The sequence below is a fragment of the Hyalella azteca genome, unplaced genomic scaffold, assembly GCF_000764305.2.
Source record: "Hyalella azteca isolate HAZT.00-mixed unplaced genomic scaffold, Hazt_2.0.2 contig16599, whole genome shotgun sequence".
NCBI classification, from domain to species: domain Eukaryota; kingdom Metazoa; phylum Arthropoda; class Malacostraca; order Amphipoda; family Hyalellidae; genus Hyalella; species Hyalella azteca.
Genome location: NW_025946415.1, coordinates 433,167 through 450,857, shown reverse-complemented (window position 1 = coordinate 450,857; position 17,691 = coordinate 433,167). Strand labels below are relative to the sequence as shown.

At 36.4% G+C, this 17,691-nt stretch overlaps 2 protein-coding genes across 2 annotated transcripts; both read left to right on the top strand.

The window, feature by feature from the left end:
• The first annotated feature begins 5,758 nt into the window (after window positions 1-5,758).
• LOC108666427 lies at window positions 5,759-6,884 on the top strand. Its single transcript, XM_018153303.2, has 3 exons — window positions 5,759-6,061; window positions 6,373-6,494; window positions 6,825-6,884. Exons 1-3 carry the CDS (start codon window positions 5,929-5,931, stop codon window positions 6,882-6,884), a joined length of 315 nt encoding a protein of 104 aa, XP_018008792.1. The 5' UTR covers window positions 5,759-5,928.
• Window positions 6,885-7,359: 475 nt separating this feature from the next.
• LOC108666426 (zinc finger protein 425-like) lies at window positions 7,360-12,319 on the top strand. The gene is made up of 3 exons (XM_018153302.2): window positions 7,360-7,461; window positions 9,175-10,171; window positions 12,300-12,319. The coding sequence occupies exons 1-3, from the start codon at window positions 7,387-7,389 to the stop codon at window positions 12,317-12,319; spliced, it is 1,092 nt and encodes a 363-aa protein (XP_018008791.1). The 5' UTR covers window positions 7,360-7,386.
• Window positions 12,320-17,691: the final 5,372 nt, after the last annotated feature.

Genomic DNA, 17,691 nt, shown 5'->3' with positions numbered 1-17,691 from the left:
ATTGGATTCTTGTGACTGACGTTGCACACATTCTAGCGATGATTGGATACATGTGACTGTGATGTTGGACACGTTCAAGCATTGATTGGATCCTTGTTACTGTGATGATGTAAGCTCTGTTTTTTCCAATGAAACAGCTGTGGCAGCTTGCAGAGACTTGTCAGTGATGATGATGGACAAAGTGGAGGTATGCTGAACTTTCCAGATTTTTAGGTCATGCCCTCTGATTTGCTATGTTTACCAGTTAATATATTACCCCTCTGGAATTCCACACTGCAGTTTAGAACCCCCTGGCAGACCAGTCCATTGAAGTGATTGAAATACTTTCTAAACTGTTGTCTTTATGGAAGCCTAATGATAACTGATTTTTTTGAAGTTGTCACTAAACTCATTGAAAATGCTTTCCACCTTGAACAACCCTCAAGTATGCAGGTAGAACAGTGTCCTTTTCATAGCTGTGGCGCTGAGCCATATCATAACCTAGATGGGGTTCCTCTCCTGGAACTGCACTAACCAATAACCATTGCTGATGAGATGTTTGTTGCATTGCCAAAGTATCACCAGAATTTTTTGTGCCCATTTGACAGCAGAAAGAGGAATGGGATCCCTTTTCAGTTGTCCGAATGGCAGTGCAGTACAGGAAGATCTCAGCAACTAATCCAGGAGCACTGGATGGGAATGGTGATTGACACCCTCCTAAAAATACAACCAAACCAATTTTAATCACTAGAACTGATGAAAGCATTCTCTGGTCTTCAATGAAATTACTACGTGTATACACAAATATTGATATACAGATAGCAAAATGTATATTGATATGCTTATTCATTAATATTGATAGAAATGTTTTGGACATGAGATGCTCTCCAAAAATAATGGCTTTTATATTCATGCTGTGAAATTGCACATCTATTTCATCAGGCATAGAATATAGGTATCTACTTGGCAAGCCGCAACTGGATTTTTTGAGCCTTGGCTTCATGGGTTTGTCAGCCATGATTCCATTTCTTCAAGCCGTGAATTCCATATCTCAGCCGTGAAAAGCCATTTACGAACAATGAACTTTTTATTTACAAAGTCCCATGCACGTGTTACCCCACATTTCTAATTTTACCCTAAAAACAGTCACTATCATTTGTCTTCACATAACCAATTAAAGCCCAAATTTTTTATTTGTGAAATTTCAATCTAAACACCTTCATATGGAGTAAATATTTCATATAGAACAGTTTCTTCACAATTTTAGATCAGTAGTTTAAAGAAAAGAGAGTAGCAGTAGTTTAAAGTAAAAGTCATGAATGGGGATCATTTGCAATAGGGTAATAAAAAACACTAATTATTTTTCATCACCATTTCTATTATTATTTCCAAACTTATGAAGTTAGTACATGTTAATAGTGCTTCTTTCTAATGCTAAATGCACATTCCTTTATTTGTAACCACAAAATTGAGATTACATGAAAAAACATTGCTCTTTTCAAACTAAATATATGAAAGTAATAACTACCCTCAAAATGAGACGAATTTCACTGATGCCATTCAGGGAAGCATTCAACTTGTAGCCCAACGTTGCACTTGGTAAATTTCTTTTGGACATTTATTTTGCAAATGGTGCATTTCCATTGTCTTCCATCATCTGTTCACTGCTGAACATGCCTTGAATTACTTCTTAACACATTGTCTATCACTTGCCGCTGTGATTGCTTGCTGAATGAAGGGCGACCTGATAACTTAGGATCTGATAAAGATGATACTTGCATATATGCCCTTACTATTCTCCTCTTGAATTCCAGCAAGGGCATTTGTTCATTTGCCATGCAAAACAGTATGTGTGCATTTATGACTGTCATGTCAAGAATGTTTGTGAAAAGTGGAAAATGCCATCAAACGGGGTAAAAAGGGACAGGCGGGGTAAATCAGGACTCAGGACTTATTGCAAAACTAAAAATAGTGGCATAAACTTCAACATTTTTACTATCTATTATGTATAAAGCTAGTCAAGAAATCAAACATGTACTATCACTTAAAAATCGCTGAAAAAAGCGTGAAAAGTATGATTTTGGAAAAGTACTTCTACTAAGGTCTGGAGCAAAAAAAAAAATGTGCCGTATTAAAAAATTTTATTTACATAAAAGTTGCATACAGGTATCGGCTTGAAAACGCAATTGACGGAATTTGCCTATCTAATTAAAAAAAAATGGCAGCCATTTCCATGCGACGGGGTAATAAGGGACACACCCCTGGGGTAATTAGGGACAACCCCTAAAACACATTTACAGCAGATCCTTTTTTAGCGAAGGCCACAGTTAAGATGAATATGGGTTAATCACAAAGATTTCTGTTTAAATTTCAAATTTAATCAAAAATGGAAATTTAAATAAAATCTTCTTGGGGAGCAGAACATCCTGGATGTTAGGCAGAACTCCTAACATCCAGGTCACTCAATGCAATGGTCACTCCCTAAAGAAGCTTGTTAAGCTCCTTGTTGTTACGTTACATCTAAAAGGAAGAGGAGGACTTTGGAGAATTGCTGGTAATAGGTGAGTACACTCTGCATGCTTCAAACTTTTAAAATTGAGTTCTATTTCAAGTGTCCCTTTTTACCCCATTTCTAGATAAATTCAGGAGCCTTTTATATTGCATCTAGCACCTTACAAATAGCATATGAAATTTTTTTAAGATTTGATTTGATAGCCCTCACAAAGAGCTATAAAATGAGCCTAAACTTGTTTGTGAAATGTTTCATGGTAAGAAGTTATTACCAAAAAATTCTCAAAACCGTCCCTTTTTACCCTGTTTGACGGTACCATTTCAAAACATGAACCATGATCCTGTATTTATTGATGAGCCAATCCATTTTATCCACACCACTCATGTACTTGTTGTAATTAGCAATGAACTTTGGTTGTTCAAGCGAGACCTGATCCTTCTTCTGTCTGCTCCATCTTTTCACTTTTTCAGTCAGCTCTACCCCTTGATAATTTGACAACATCTTGACATTACTGTTGTCTTTCCATACAACAACAAAGATGTTATGGCTACTGTCAAAGCTGTAGTAAATAAAGACCCGTTTTTGCTTTTTGAGAGGTAATAGAAATTTGAGGTAATACATAAGTATGTGGCAAAATACATTTTCTTTGGCTTTACCATATTCTTACTGCCCATTGTTATGGGCTGTCACTCTTTCTGCTGGAGAGTGGTGGTTACCTTGATCCCACTTGGGGAAGTAACGCTCCCCCAGTTCCGAGTTAATGTAGAGTTGTTTTTAGAATCTTGAAATTCATGGTAAACATCAATATTTGTGTTATCAGTGCTCTCCATCTCATTTCTCTTTGCCCTTTTTGCAGACCATTATTTTATGTGTCAGTGGTGATTGATTAAAATTCCAAATCTCCTCTCCGCCATCATATCATACCCACACTACTGCCTGTGGTTGGTGAGTAGTAGTTGCCAAGATATAGGTACCTTTTTAAATCACTGCTCATATATTCAGTGGTAAAGATTTTAATGTCATGTTTTTGCGAATACCGTTAAAGATGAGAAATATATTTATCTGTTATCCTGTTTGATAGTTTATTGTGTATATATGTTTTTGAAGTTTGTATTGATGTTGTGTGTAATAATAGTGTGTTAGGTGTTGATAATGTAAATATTTTACAGAAGCATCTTCAAGTACTTCACATAAGCGACCCATGCCCCGTTTGCCCGGTTGTCCGGTAGCCCGGTAGTCCGTTTGTACGGTTGTACAGTTGCCAGTTTTCCGTTTGCCCGGTTGCTTCGTTGTACGGTTGCCAGTTGTCCAGTTCAGGAGTTATATGGTTACTCGATTATATGGTTAATGGTTTTCTAGTTTCCCAGTTATTTGGTTAGGCTTTTGTTTTAGAGCTTTCTCTTAGGTTTAAATTTTAAGTCCCTTTATAATGAAGTTTTGTATTAGAATTAAATAAAGTTAAACCAAAAAGAGAAAAACACCTGGTGGACAGGGATGGCTATAAGGGGAGTTGGGAGGCCATCTTTTATTTAACCCTTTTGAGTCTTGAAGAACCTTGAATACCTTCCCTCACTTAACCAATAAAGACGACCCATTACACCATGATCCCCAAATGGGGATTGACATAAAATACATATTTACAGCATTACTAACAGTATAATTGAGATTTAACCTTAGTATTTGCAGAAGAACATAGACTATTCTACCAGCTAATATGATATTATGAAGCAGAAATGTTTATAAAGGGGAAAAAATGTACATGTCAATAATTTATAACTCTGTCACATCACGAATAAGGTCACTCCTTTCAGAAAATTTCATATATATGATGTTTTTTATGAAAGGGTATGCTTTCAACTGATCTCAGTTGAGGTCTATAACCTATATGTATGGTTTATTGAAGAAGAGCATGTTCCTGGTCAATAGTTCAGGAATAATATCCACAAAAAACAAATAATCCCCAATTAGGGATCATGGGTGCTAATGGGTGGGCAACTGAACAAGTGATGATGCAGTCTGACCGCTCTGACATGACCGCAACTACGTGATCTTCCAGGAAACATTTTGGGTTGACTTGTTGCTACGTTGTAACCGGGTGCACTAGCAGGTGGAACAAACTTGTTGTTCACTTACTGGAAATTACTCTTATAGTGCTTGTCACAGAAAACAGGAATTAATAAATTACTTAGGGATTTGCTTTTATTTAAGTATTTATTTTCATTTATTGAAAGAAAAGCCAGTATGTTAAAAATTGTATACAATAAGAAAAATTTGCCAAACTCATAATTAGAATTGAATCAATGAACAAGCAAATTTAGGACTATGAAACTATGAAAATATGGGTTATGAAACTATGGGTGGAGCAATACACACAGCAACTGAAGCAAACAAATAAACATAAATATACATGCAACAAGAGAAATAGTAATTTATCTGCTATGTGAGGGAATTTAGTAAAGTTAATTTGACTTTTAACATGAACAACAAAATAGGAGTGAATTAAGGAATATATTATAGAGTTAAAACAGTCCAGGGCAAATGCAAGTGCAGATCTTTTAAGTGCAAAAATGGAACAATTAAAGTAATTATTGCAATGCAAGCATCGCACTAAAAATTAATCAAACTGACAGATAAGAAAAGAAAAATTATAACAATAAATGACAATAGAATGAATAAGAACCAAAATGCATAAAATAATTAACCTGAAACATGTACATAATTGAATCACGCACAAAGAATAAGCCAACTCACCATTTGGTGATGGTGGTGAGAGTTTCAGAATATTCTGCTAACTCGAGACAAGTTTATGTGCATGCATTAAATAGAGTTTATGGGGTCATTCAATACCTGAAACGAGACAGGAAAACATAGGGTGACATTAGACACAAATGCATGAAATACTATTAGTTTGCATGATAAGCATGAAAGATGACAAATAATAACCATGTTTGTAATGAGTTAAAACAATAAATGAATGAAATAGAAAATTATATAATTGTGAGCTGAACACATGAGCTTAGTCTGCCCTAAGAGTACCCCTGGTAACAATGTTCTGGCTGTTTATTTTTGGTGGGAGGTGGGAGCATTGAAGTTTTTATACTGTGGATTGTGGAAGTTGAAAATTCTATGAAATAACATGTTTGCAAAGTGCAAACTGATTTTTTTCAATCAAACAAAAATTTATGACATTAGATCTGCAAGATTTCATACCTACAGCCTACTGAAATTATATGATATTAGAGCCCAATATTTCAGAAAAAATAGGAGTTTTCCAGCCCTGTATTTCATGATGGTCTCCATTTCTATTATATATGCCTTATTTCAATGTAGTTGTGCTCTCTACAATTTCGTGGATTCCTCCAGTTCTATTACCATTACTGTCAAAATTATAGATTAAAAACTTTGACCTCAGTGATTCATAATTATCATTGCATTTGATGATGGCATCCGATACTAAAGAATGCCATGTAGTGCTGCACCAACCTTCTGATGCTGCAGTCTGGAAGGGCAGATGCCCAGAGCAGAGCCCAATGCAAGCATCTCCTGCTGGCAGCAAAGTAAAGTCTGAAGGTAAGCCAGATTCCATGTGCATCATTAATCAATTGTTACAGAGGAGGAACTGAGGTTATGTCAGTTTATCAAATTTAGTTCTTATTTGCATTTATTTCTTGGGAGTTTCAAAACAAGATTTGATAACATTGTGTGGGAATATGCCACCTCACAAGTCTCACTCACCTGAGTAATATTGTTGGATATCAGCTAATCTAACTTTTTGGTCTAATAGGCACATTAATCATTAATTTGTTGAACATTATATTTACTGTGAGATATCTTGCTCTATAGCCTATTGTTACCAGTACATAAATGTACTTATTTTCCAGCCTTGGATAAGGTTGATCCTTCTCTGACCCTCAAAGTTTGCACTATCTTCATCAAAGGGGAGCCTGAGGATGAAACTGAAGAAGTATCCATCAAGGAGGAACCATTCTTATATGGAAGTGAGGTAATTGGAGTTATACTGCAAACGTTTATCAAATTATTTGAAGTGCCTGCACAGATTTTTTGAAAAAATTGGCACAATGCTATTTCTGTAATCAAATATTCAAATTAGTCATTAGGAGAAACATCATAACTCAGTATTTAGTCTGAAACAAAAAGAAATGATAATCATGTATGAAGCTCCCTCATCTTGAGTCAATAATTGATTTGTAACTATGGAATTTTTATTTTAATTACTTACATTAAATTTGTTGTTTTAAATCTAAATTCACTATTTTTTGCCTATAGTTTTCTGTGTTTAAAAGAAATTAAAATTAATGGCCCTTGTTGGCAGGAACTGTGCCAAACTGTCCAAATTTTCTTTTCAAAATACCTCTTCCTTGCTCTTCAATGAATGAATAAGAATAGAGCAGAGAATTGCTAAGAATAATATTGGAAAACATTCATGTAAATTGATAGGAGTTTTTAACCCAAGTAATGTAATATCAATACAATACAAACGAAGCTTTTTTGATTCAAGAAAAAGTTACTAAAAATGTTCAAATTTTGACTTGTGTTTAAAGGTCCATTTTAATTTGAAGGGAAGAGGCAAGGGAAATGAAATGAAGAGGAAATATTTGAAAAGAGGAAAGGGAAATATTTGCACTATGAAGTATATATATCAATATATGAGAAGATATTTTTATAGCAAGTAATTTGTGATGCTACCATATTCATGTACTTTTAAGAAATTAGGAACTTGCAGGGAAGTCTATGAGGAGTTGTTTATTTTATCATTCTCCATAAAGTGCACACATGACTGCAGCCACATCAATATTGTCCTCCACATCCCCCAGGCTTCTTCAACTGCACATCTCAGCCCTGCACCTGCACTTTATTCTTGTGTGCCGTGCAAGATGGAAGCTCAAGTTGAGGCTCATGACGCCCACCCAAACTCCTTACAGAACATTTCTGCTCTGCTGTTGAATCAGGTGAATATTTGTAATTCCAGCTTTTCATATTTTACACTATACCCAATGAATCCTTGAGAGAACTTCCCAAATCTTTAAAATTACCAATGTTTTGTTTATTGTTTGGATTTAAATATAAAATAGGCAACTTAATAAATACTTGTAGGGAAACAGGTACATTTTCCTTGTACAAATTTAATCCTGCAAAGAGAAATTTGATGTTTTTTGATCTTCAGAAAAAGATGGCAATACCTTTGATTTCCCCTAAGCAAGGACCAAATCCTTGAACAAGACATCTAATTTATGCAGTGAAAGGAGATTAGGAAATGAGCTGGAATCTGTTACATTCAATGAAACCTCATCACTCTCTTGAATCAATTTGTGGAAGGATTTACAAGGTAATTACATTTTCCTCATCTTTTTGGTGTTCATTATTATCAACACCACACAGCTTGGTACATGGATGGATTGTTTGGGCTGCCAACAGAAGTTCTTTCATCTTGACATTGGCCATTGTCTGCTTATGATCATATTATATATCCATATTATATACATATAGCTGAGTAAGTCCTACTTTATGTGGCCCTGGATATGTTATTGATTCTGCTTATCAACAAGGAAACACATATAGTAGATTAATATTGAGCACTAGAACCGCAAAATAGAATTTTAAAATTTAAAGGTTATATTTACCTCAGTAATTCCGGAAATATTGTTTCAAAATATAAAATGTGGGATTTTTGCTGTGGTCAGCTCTGACATCACTGGGCCAGCTGAGGCTGCACCCAATGTGCAACTGCAGCTGGATCTCTCCAAAGAGATAACTAGCTGCATGCATTGGTGTTGTTGATTCCGCTTTTCAAGTTATTTAGAATACTTAGGAAATAAAGCATAAAGTTCAGTGGGTGTACAGTCTTGAAAAAAGTACAAAGTTGTGACAGCCTCTGACTTGTAGATCTGGGGAATGATTGTTCGGAGGTTCAGATTGGCAGGCATAGTGGATTATTGGATGAGAGATGATTTTGTATGTCTGTTGTAGGCTTAGTCCTTGTCTTGTACATACATATGATGTTTGTGAGAGGACTTCTAGTGTGTATTAAGTTTTGTGACTTTTCCTGTTTTGATTTTATGGTGGTAGGAAAAGTGAATATGGCATCAAAGGTTAGGCCAAGGAGTTTTAGGTAGTGTTCAAGTGGAGGCAGTTGATTATTAATTTTTATTTGAGGATGGTAGAGGTACTGGGCTATGTGAGGTGTTATGAAGGTGACTGTTAATTTTGTGGTCAAGATTTTCAGGTTTTAGGTATTGGAAAAGTTAGGGTATAGCCTTGCTGTTGAAGAGTAACTACACTATGGCCAAACCATAGCTCTATTACTAATCTGCATTAGCAAGTTTAAAAAATTAATGTATCTGACATAATGTTAAATAATAATAATAATGATGCTCAGTAATCCTTGCATGAACCAAATCAAATTCCCAAATGAGTGAAATATTTGTAACAATTTTCAATTTTTATTTTGACAACTAAGGGATTTCAATGTGAATAAAACTTGAAAATCAACAGTTTAATATGACTGTTATTATGTGAAATTATTTTGATCTATATTTTTTATCATAAGCATGACAAAGTTGGATCAGCATCAGGATTTAATGTGAATAAAACATGAAAGTCATTAGTTTAATTTGACTGTTATTATTATGTGAGATTATTTTGATCTATATTTTTATCATAAGCATGGCAAAGTTGGATCAGCATTGGCATCAGGAGAGGCTGTTGGTGACGCTGACAGTTCTGGAGCGTCCAGCTCAAAAAACATCAGGCTTGAGTGTTCCCAGCATGGATTGGCCCCTGCAGGTGCAGGCCAACTGCAGCAGCAGCACATTGATCTAGAACATCCTACTTCAGGACCCGCCCACTGCTCAAAATATACCTCTAATTCAGGAAGTGGACTATTGCAGTACATTAATGCTGAGCATTTCTTAGAAAATTCATTTAAATTCCCTGACTATGAACAATCATGTACTGCAAGAAAATCACTGCAAGAGCATATCAACAGCAATCATATGAGAAGAAGTGAACACCAATGCCAATTCTGTTTGAATTCATGTGCTACTGATGCTGATCTCAAACAACATATTCTCTTGCATCATCCTCAGAGAAATGCACAGAAAAACCTGAGGGGTAAATGTGTGGGTAGTTGCAAGGAAATCTTGCACAAGCATTGCCTTTCTATATGTTCATCAATGAAGAAGTTTCGATGCTCAGAGTGTGATTATGCTTGCAGCAGAAAACAGACCTTGAAAAGTCATTTGCTTTACAAACATTCAACGGAAAAACCTTTTCAATGCACTGAGTGTGATTATGCTTGCACCACAAAATGGGACTTGAAAAGACATTTGCTCTACAAACACTCAACACAAAAACCTTTTCAATGCGCTGAGTGTAATTATGCTTGCAGCACAAAAGGGAACTTGAATAGTCATTTGCTCTACAAACACTCAACAGAAAAACCTTTTCAATGCACTGAATGTAATTTAGCTTGCACCACAAAAAAGGGCTTGAAAAGACATTTGCTTTACAAACACTCGACAGAAAAACCTTTTCAATGCGCTGAGTGTGATTTTGCTTGCACCACAAAAAAGGCATTGAAAAGTCATTTGCTCTACAAACACTCAACAGAAAAACTTTTTCAATGCGCAGAGTGTAATTTTGCTTGCACCACAAAAGGGAGCTTGAAAAGTCATTTACTTTACAAACATTCAGCAGAAAAACATTTTCAATGCGCAGAGTGTGATTATGCTTGCACCACAAAAGGGGACTTGAAAAGACATTTGCTTTGCAAACACTCAACAGAAAAACCTTTTCAATGCACTGAGTGTGATTTTGCTTGCACTGCAAAAGGGAACTTGAAAAGTCATTGGCTTTACAAACACTCAACAGAAAAACCTGCGCTGAGTGTGATTTTGCTTGCACTGCAAAAGGGACCTTGAAAAGTCATTTGCTTCACAAACACTCAACAGAAAAACCTTTTCAATGTGCTGAGTGTGATTTTGCTTGCACCACAAAATTGGTCTTGAAAAGACATTTTCTTTACAAACATTCAACAGAAAAGCCTATTCAGTGCCCTGAGTGTCATTATGCTTGTATCACAAAACAGGATTTGAAAAGACATTTTCTTTACAAACATTCAACAGAAAAACCTATTCAGTGCTCTGAGTGTAATTACGCTTGCATCACAAAACAAAATTTGAACAAACATTTTCTTCGAAAGCATTCTACAGAGAAAGCCCCTTTGAGGGGCCCATGAGTGTGATGATACATGTATTATAAAAAATGCATATATGACAGCATGTACTCTCCAGGCACCATCATAAACCATTTCAGTGACCCAAGTGTGAAGATGCATGCGGATGGAGGGAGCTGGACACAGGAATCAAGTGCATAACATTTGATCTTTTGAGACAACAGGACCAAGCTATGTAGAGTACCTAACCCAAGACACCACTGCTATGAAGTAAGAGGGGCACAGCTGTTCAATTTCCCTCAGAGAAGGCTGATGTTCAGAACGGAGTGGGTATGAAGAGAACAATAAAGCCTCTCACTTGTTGGGGCTTGAATGCTGTTCATTGGAATTTCAGCTTCCATTTTTCTTAAAGACTTCATGAGAGGCTGGAAGCCGTCAGTGTTGTGAAAGTGGCAGTCATGCTACTACTGTGTTGCAGTTACCCCCAGATTTACTGACTGATGGTTACTACAGTACTTTGCTGATGGTTTTCTAATACCAGAATATACTCATGTATTGTACAATTGATTGAATTTACCAGTAATTCAGTGATGGTGCAAAACTTACAATGTCTTCAGTTCATTGAATTTCATCATTTGTTGGTGTCAACATTTGTTTTTCTTGTGGACTGATTTTACTGAATAAGATTTGTTGATGCTAATCTAGCCCAAACATAATGATGTCATAAATTTAGGATAAGTGATTTTATTTTTTAAGTGTCTTATTCCCAGAAATGTTTTGTTCTTAAATCGGTACCAATCAATTTATTCCTAATTTTACTGCTTAAGGACTGAATCCTTCGTTATGGTTCCTTACAATTGAAATAAAATATTGTATGCTGATAATACTGATATCCGTCTTATTGTATGCTGATAATAATACATGCCTTAAAATACTGAGTATTTTAAAGTGTGCTTGTCTGGTATTCCTCAGCTCTCTTTGTATTGTAGGTATTACATTTTATCTTGATGTTTATAACATTTATTTTTGTAACAGCTTCATCAAACAAAAAATTCATCCATCTTCCTCAGAAATATTCACCTTCTTAGTTATTTCATGTTTCCTTCTAATGCACGAATTTCCTAATAAACTGTCTTTCTCAGTTATTCCCAATTTATAGGCACCTCAAGCACTGCCAGAATTAAATCAATTGATCGTATGTAATAAACCATGTATCCTTTGTTCTAACTTTGAGTATTAGAAATCTGGAAATACCAACTTTAATTTCCCATTAAATTATGTAGTTGCACCAAGAAGGTGACGAGTTGCAGGCCAGAAGTCCTGACGAGAGTTGCAGGACAGCGAGGTGTTGCAGGCCAGAAGTCCTGACGAGAGTTGCAGGACAGCGAGGTGTTGCAGGCCTGAAGTCGTAATCAGAATAAGTAAAAATGTTTCTATTTATGAAAAATATCGTGCGATAAATCCCTTGGTGTATTAATAATGGTATGAAAATTAACATCACTACCTACTGCTCACGAAAATTGTAGGAGTGAATGACAGGTGGTAGAAATGATGAAGAATGTATGATACAATCTTGTTCCAATTACTTTTAATTTTAACTGCTGAACACGGAAGCAATTCTCGTGAACGTGTGAGCTATTTCGATGTGGACTGAAATACATGACGTCATCACTCGTTAAGACTGAACTGTAGGACGAGAGAGTTGCCGCTTGACAGGTGACGGCGACAGAGGACACATGGCGACTTCTGCAGGGCGCGCAACATCAGCAGGATCTGCGTCTTTGTCAGGACCGTGACGTGCGAGGTTCACTTCATGACTGCTGACGAGGGCTTGGGCGTCGGCGGCCAGGAGGTACTGAGTGAGCAGCTCTACTTGGGGCAGTTCGAGGGCGGGTGTTGCGGTCACTAAAATTACCCCACTTGAGTCAATACATTTCAAACTATTAATATAATATAGGTTAAAATTTCTTGGCAACGAATACCCCACTTGAGTCATTACATTTCAAACTATATTTTAAAAATTTCTTGGCAACGAGTGTCGATAAACAGAGTGTTTCGATGTTAAGTGTACACATTGAGACTAGAAATTGTCCAAATTTTCATGACTGATCACAATATTTCTAACATGAAATTTTTTGCTGTCGCTATTTGGAATAATTCAGGATTCAGGACTAATTTGTTCACGAGCTCATCACATTTAGGTATAGAGTTTAATATAACCTAGTAAAACGTGAAGAAGCTACAGCAGATTGACATTAGAACATTTAATAATCATGATGGAAACATCGCATGAATAGATACAAAAATTAGATCCGTTTTATATTATTCATTATATATATCCATTTAAGAAACAGTGTAATTGGCATTTCAGTAGGTTCCCATAGATCGTGGCAATTACAAATTTAACCTAGCCTGGTTAGCCATCAAATCTACCATCAATTATGAATTCGTCAGTTCACGCAACGATGGCCCGTATGCTAAATGGGGCACTAGCACTACGAAGTAGCACTACGCACTACAAGCCGTAGTGCGGTACTAGTGCGACATGGAACACTACGGTTGGCATGCTAAATAGGGCACTAGCACTTTGAAGTAGCACTACGCACTACAAGCCGTAGTACGGCATGGAACACTACGGTTGGTATGCTAAATAGGGCCAAAAGCATAACGCGCACTACAAAAATCTGAAGTGTTCTACACACCGCACTTCACGACGACACTACGGTATATTTCACCTTGTTTACTTCGTCAGCTATAGATCTGTTTGGCTTACAGCAAAGGCTTCATCGCGTAAAAACCTCAGGAACAGCATGCCATGAATATAAAAAAGTGTACCGCTTCAGTGAACAACATGTTATTCTTATGGCTGACATTTTCCTTGGCGAAACAGAAGAACAGCGTAGAAGTAAAAAATACTTTTCTTGTTTTTTGATACCATGTTTTGAATTTTATTATTTTTTTTTTTGAAGTCATTTTGAATTCTTCTGCAAGAACTTTCCATGCTTCTCTCTTTTGTTCGATGTCTTTGGTAAGCGTGGACTTTGAATATATGATGGGAAAGGTGCGCAGACGCATTGCGAATTTCAGCTCACCATCACAATTTTCATTAGTACCATTACCATCACAATTAAACATTTTACATCAACCTTCTGCAAAGAATGAGAATTACTTAGGGAATAATTAATTATTTGAGCACTTAACTACCCTTCTTCAATAGACTCATAGCGTAGTGCGGCACTATAAAGTACTCTAACAGCGAAGTAGCACTTCAAAGTCTTTTTGCATACGAATCAGTAGTGCGACACTAAGCGACACTAAACATTGTAGAGCTACTTCGAAGTGCTTAGTATCTGTGACGTATTTAGCATACCAACAGGACACTTCGTAGTGCATAGTGCTACTTCGTAGTGCTAGTGCCCTATTTAGCATACGGGCCATTGTTATAACGCGCCTGGTAGAAGCTGTCACTACAACATGCCTGGTAGCACGCGTGTTACAAACTGTCACTACAATACGCCTGGTAGAACCTGTGTTGTGAGATTTGATTTCGTTTTAGTTTTTTAGTTTGTGGTGTCTAATTTATGTTTAGTATTTTGGTAGCCTAATATTTTTGTGAGTTCTAAGTTTTCGAGTGCAGCACGTTTTCGTAGCTAGTTTACCGTCCGTAGCTCCTATTTCGAGTCTAAATCGATTTTCACGATGGCAAAATCTTAACGTTGCAAACGACAATAATCAATTCGATGGTTAACTTTCGGGAAGCTTTAAAATTTGAGTGAAATAAAGAAAATAATTGGTGTAAATCGGTTTTTTATACTTGACAACTGACTAATTATTATATCAAGATATTTTGGAGTCTGATCAAAGCAGAAGAGTTTTCACTTCATGTGAACAACGGAATTGTGAGCTGATGTCGGGTATATCCTGCATAGCAATTCAAGATTCAACACGTGTTATAAACTGTCACTACGACACGAATTATAGAAAGCGTGTCTCAAACCGCCTTTACAAAACGCCTGGTAGAACGTGTGTTAATTAAAGGGCCTTTGCAACGTGTTCGGTATAGAGCGTGTTGAAAAAAAAATACATTTAGAATACGCCTGACAGGACGCGTGTTGAAACGCATTGACAACACGCCTGATAAGGTGCGTATTAAAATGCCTATGCGACATGTCTGGTTGAACGCGTGTTGAAAACCGTTTGTGCAACACGCCTGGTAGACTTGTGAACAGTGGTTACAGTGGCGCAGGGAGGCGAGGGTTCGATTCCAGCTCTGTGCGCCAGTTTCTGGTCAGAATTGGCAATGAGGCCGGGCGGTTAAACAATGAAAAAAAATACGCAGTGAGTTGCGCGTTCGAGACTGCAACAGGCTGTGAATATTCTGCGATGTTAAGAATCGTAGACAGGCCTACGGCCTAATAAACGCTGAATCCGCTATTATTATTACTACGTTTTTCTTAGCTCGCTTTCGTGTCTGTGATGATCAAATCTTGCAATCGATATTTCACCAACTTTCCCATTAGCTAGCGCTCTGAAACTTTTAGGGAAGCTCAGCTCCCGATAACAATACAGTTATCAATAATTTGTTGCACGTTTCCAGGCGTATATACTATATATAGTTTATATATAGTAAGACGTGCGGCCGCTCACGTTATAGACGAGCAGTCGCTGACGTTGCGTATCATCGATACGTACGTCAAGTTAAGTAAATTGGCTCGCAACAACGTTTTTCATTTGTAACAACGGACTAAAAAGTAGAAAATAAAATACATAAAATAACTTTTTTAAAAAACTACGTTTTTTTCTTGTGGACTAGAAAGTAGAATATAAATTATGGCCCGCCCCAAAAAACGTGTGTCGGGCTGTACGTTCACCATCAAATTTCCAAAATTCGTGTGTTGTGTGCTTTTCGCTTCAATCATAAATCTGCCCGACACACGTTTTTTGGGGCGAGCCATAATTTATATTCTACTTTCTAGTCCACAAGAAAAAAACGTAGTTTTTTAAAAAAGTTATTTTATGTATTTTATTATTTAGCAGGGTGGCTTATAATATACTTTCATAATTAAGCAGGGTGGCCCAGTAGTTAAAGATCAGAGTACCAAGATTGGCGCAGGGAGGCGAGGGTTCGATCCCTGCTCTGTGCGCCAGTTTCTGGTCAGAATCGGCGAGGAGGCCGGGCGGTTAAGCACAGCAGAATTGAAGCAGTGAGTTGCAAGTGCGAGACCGCAAAATGCTGTGGATGTTCTGCGATGTTAAGAATCGGCGATGAGCATAAGGTCTCATAAAAGACGTAATAAAAGGAAACCGTTATTATTAATATTATTATAATATGCCAATTAGACGCACCTTCAAACGCCTGTAAAGCACGCCTCAGCATTCACACTTGCTAACTACCAAGTGTGAATGCTGAGAATTCTTTCTTGCGATTACACTCACTAATCGCAAATTTTATTTACTAATTATTTTCTTTTTTCGCACAAGTAATACTCGTAATTGAGTTACGAACAAAGTTAATCGGGACATATACATGAATTGCAACAAGAAACTTGATAGAATCAAAGTTAGTTTGCATATATCCGATCAAATTATTAGTTTTAAACCTCCTCTTAGAAAATTACGAACATTGCAAGAAGCGGCGACGGACAACACCTACCTAATCAACATTAGTGCTGTTATTCTACACTAAGTAAATGAGTTTAATTTGGTCCGCTACAATTTCCGGACTCCCGTACGCATGGTTCGGCGTTATTTTTCGCTGCAGAAGCTTTGTTGGTCAGAAGTCTTCTGAGTTCCAGTTGCCGAAATCGTAGATTCTTCATTATTTGATTTCTTTTTATAGGAGCACTGGAAGTGGTAACTGGTCCATGCAGCCCCTTGCCTAAACAGGGTTTAATTTGTGCCTAATAAACCACTAGCTATCTGAAAATATGCAAACCTAAAAAAAAAGAAAGATTGGACTGGAAAGTCAGTAGCGTTTACACTTCACGGCGACGGTTAAACCGTGCTGGCAGCCTGGCACGTGTCATTTGAGCTCTTTAAAAAAAAAACAGTGAATTTATTTTCGTAGGATTGGCATTTGCCTTTTCTTAATATAATAATTAGTCAAGTTTGATGATTTTGATCCATTATAATTATAAACACAAATGGCTGCAACGAAAAAAAATTGCAAAGAACACATGAAACAGAAAGGAATATTTCAGTGACAACTATCATATTTTTGGGAGAAATAAATCAAAGTTTAGTTCAATTAGTACTTTTCATTCTATGTTGCTTGGTGTACAATTCTATCTACAACAATAGGGCTAACAACATTCTATGCAGAATGTTGTGAATCTTGTGATGACTGATGATCAGATGATGCATTAATTTTTTTTTAACCCTTTAGCGGGCAAGCATTGAAATATCCAGAAATTAAAATTTCAGAAACCATTTCAAGAAAGTAAGAAGCATTATACAATATATTTATTTCTATGAATTTTTGCGAATTTTGCCTATTGAAGTTTAAAGCGCACTTGAAGAATTCAATAAATGCAATCAGTACACAAAATTTTTCTTTATAATTAAAATTCAGTTTATGCAAATGAAAAATTAGAAACATAAAAATTTAATTTAATTAAATTTAATCAAGTTGCCAAAATAAATAAACATAGGGTAAACGCGGTATATTCCGACATCGTAGTTAATTCCGTCACTTCTCTAGTTTATCCTTTATATTTAGCTTTGTTTTAGTTCCATGCGTTCATTGATGGTTGAAATGGTGACGTCATACATTTGCGTGTCGCTAGGTCTTAGCCATCTAGTGGGAAAATATTGAGATCCAAAGAGAGAAAATGCATGCCACGTGGTGAGATCATCGAAAAATGTGTCAAATTTGACAGTTGACATGGCTCTACCAAATAGTGAATAACTGTTTTTATAGGAAGAATATTATGGTTTGAGACTTTTAAATACGTCTGTGAATATATTAGGAATCCTTTAAGTATACTTGTATTTGCTGATTTCAAGT

What these genes read in the sequence shown, in the direction of transcription:
- LOC108666427 (XM_018153303.2), top strand. Translation starts at nt 5,929, where the DNA reads ATGATGGCATCCGATACTAAAGAATGCCATGTAGTGCTGCACCAACCT. An exon ending in CAGCAAAGTAAAGTCTGAAG is followed by an intron (nt 6,062 to 6,372) that starts GTAAGCCAGATT and finishes CTTATTTTCCAG; the next exon opens with CCTTGGATAAGGTTGATCCT. An exon ending in CATTCTTATATGGAAGTGAG is followed by an intron (nt 6,495 to 6,824) that starts GTAATTGGAGTT and finishes CCTTGTTGGCAG; the next exon opens with GAACTGTGCCAAACTGTCCA.
- LOC108666426 (XM_018153302.2), top strand. Translation starts at nt 7,387, where the DNA reads ATGGAAGCTCAAGTTGAGGCTCATGACGCCCACCCAAACTCCTTACAG. An exon ending in CTGCTCTGCTGTTGAATCAG is followed by an intron (nt 7,462 to 9,174) that starts GTGAATATTTGT and finishes TTTTATCATAAG; the next exon opens with CATGGCAAAGTTGGATCAGC. An exon ending in TGCTTGCACCACAAAAGGGA is followed by an intron (nt 10,172 to 12,299) that starts GCTTGAAAAGTC and finishes TGAACACGGAAG; the next exon opens with CAATTCTCGTGAACGTGTGA.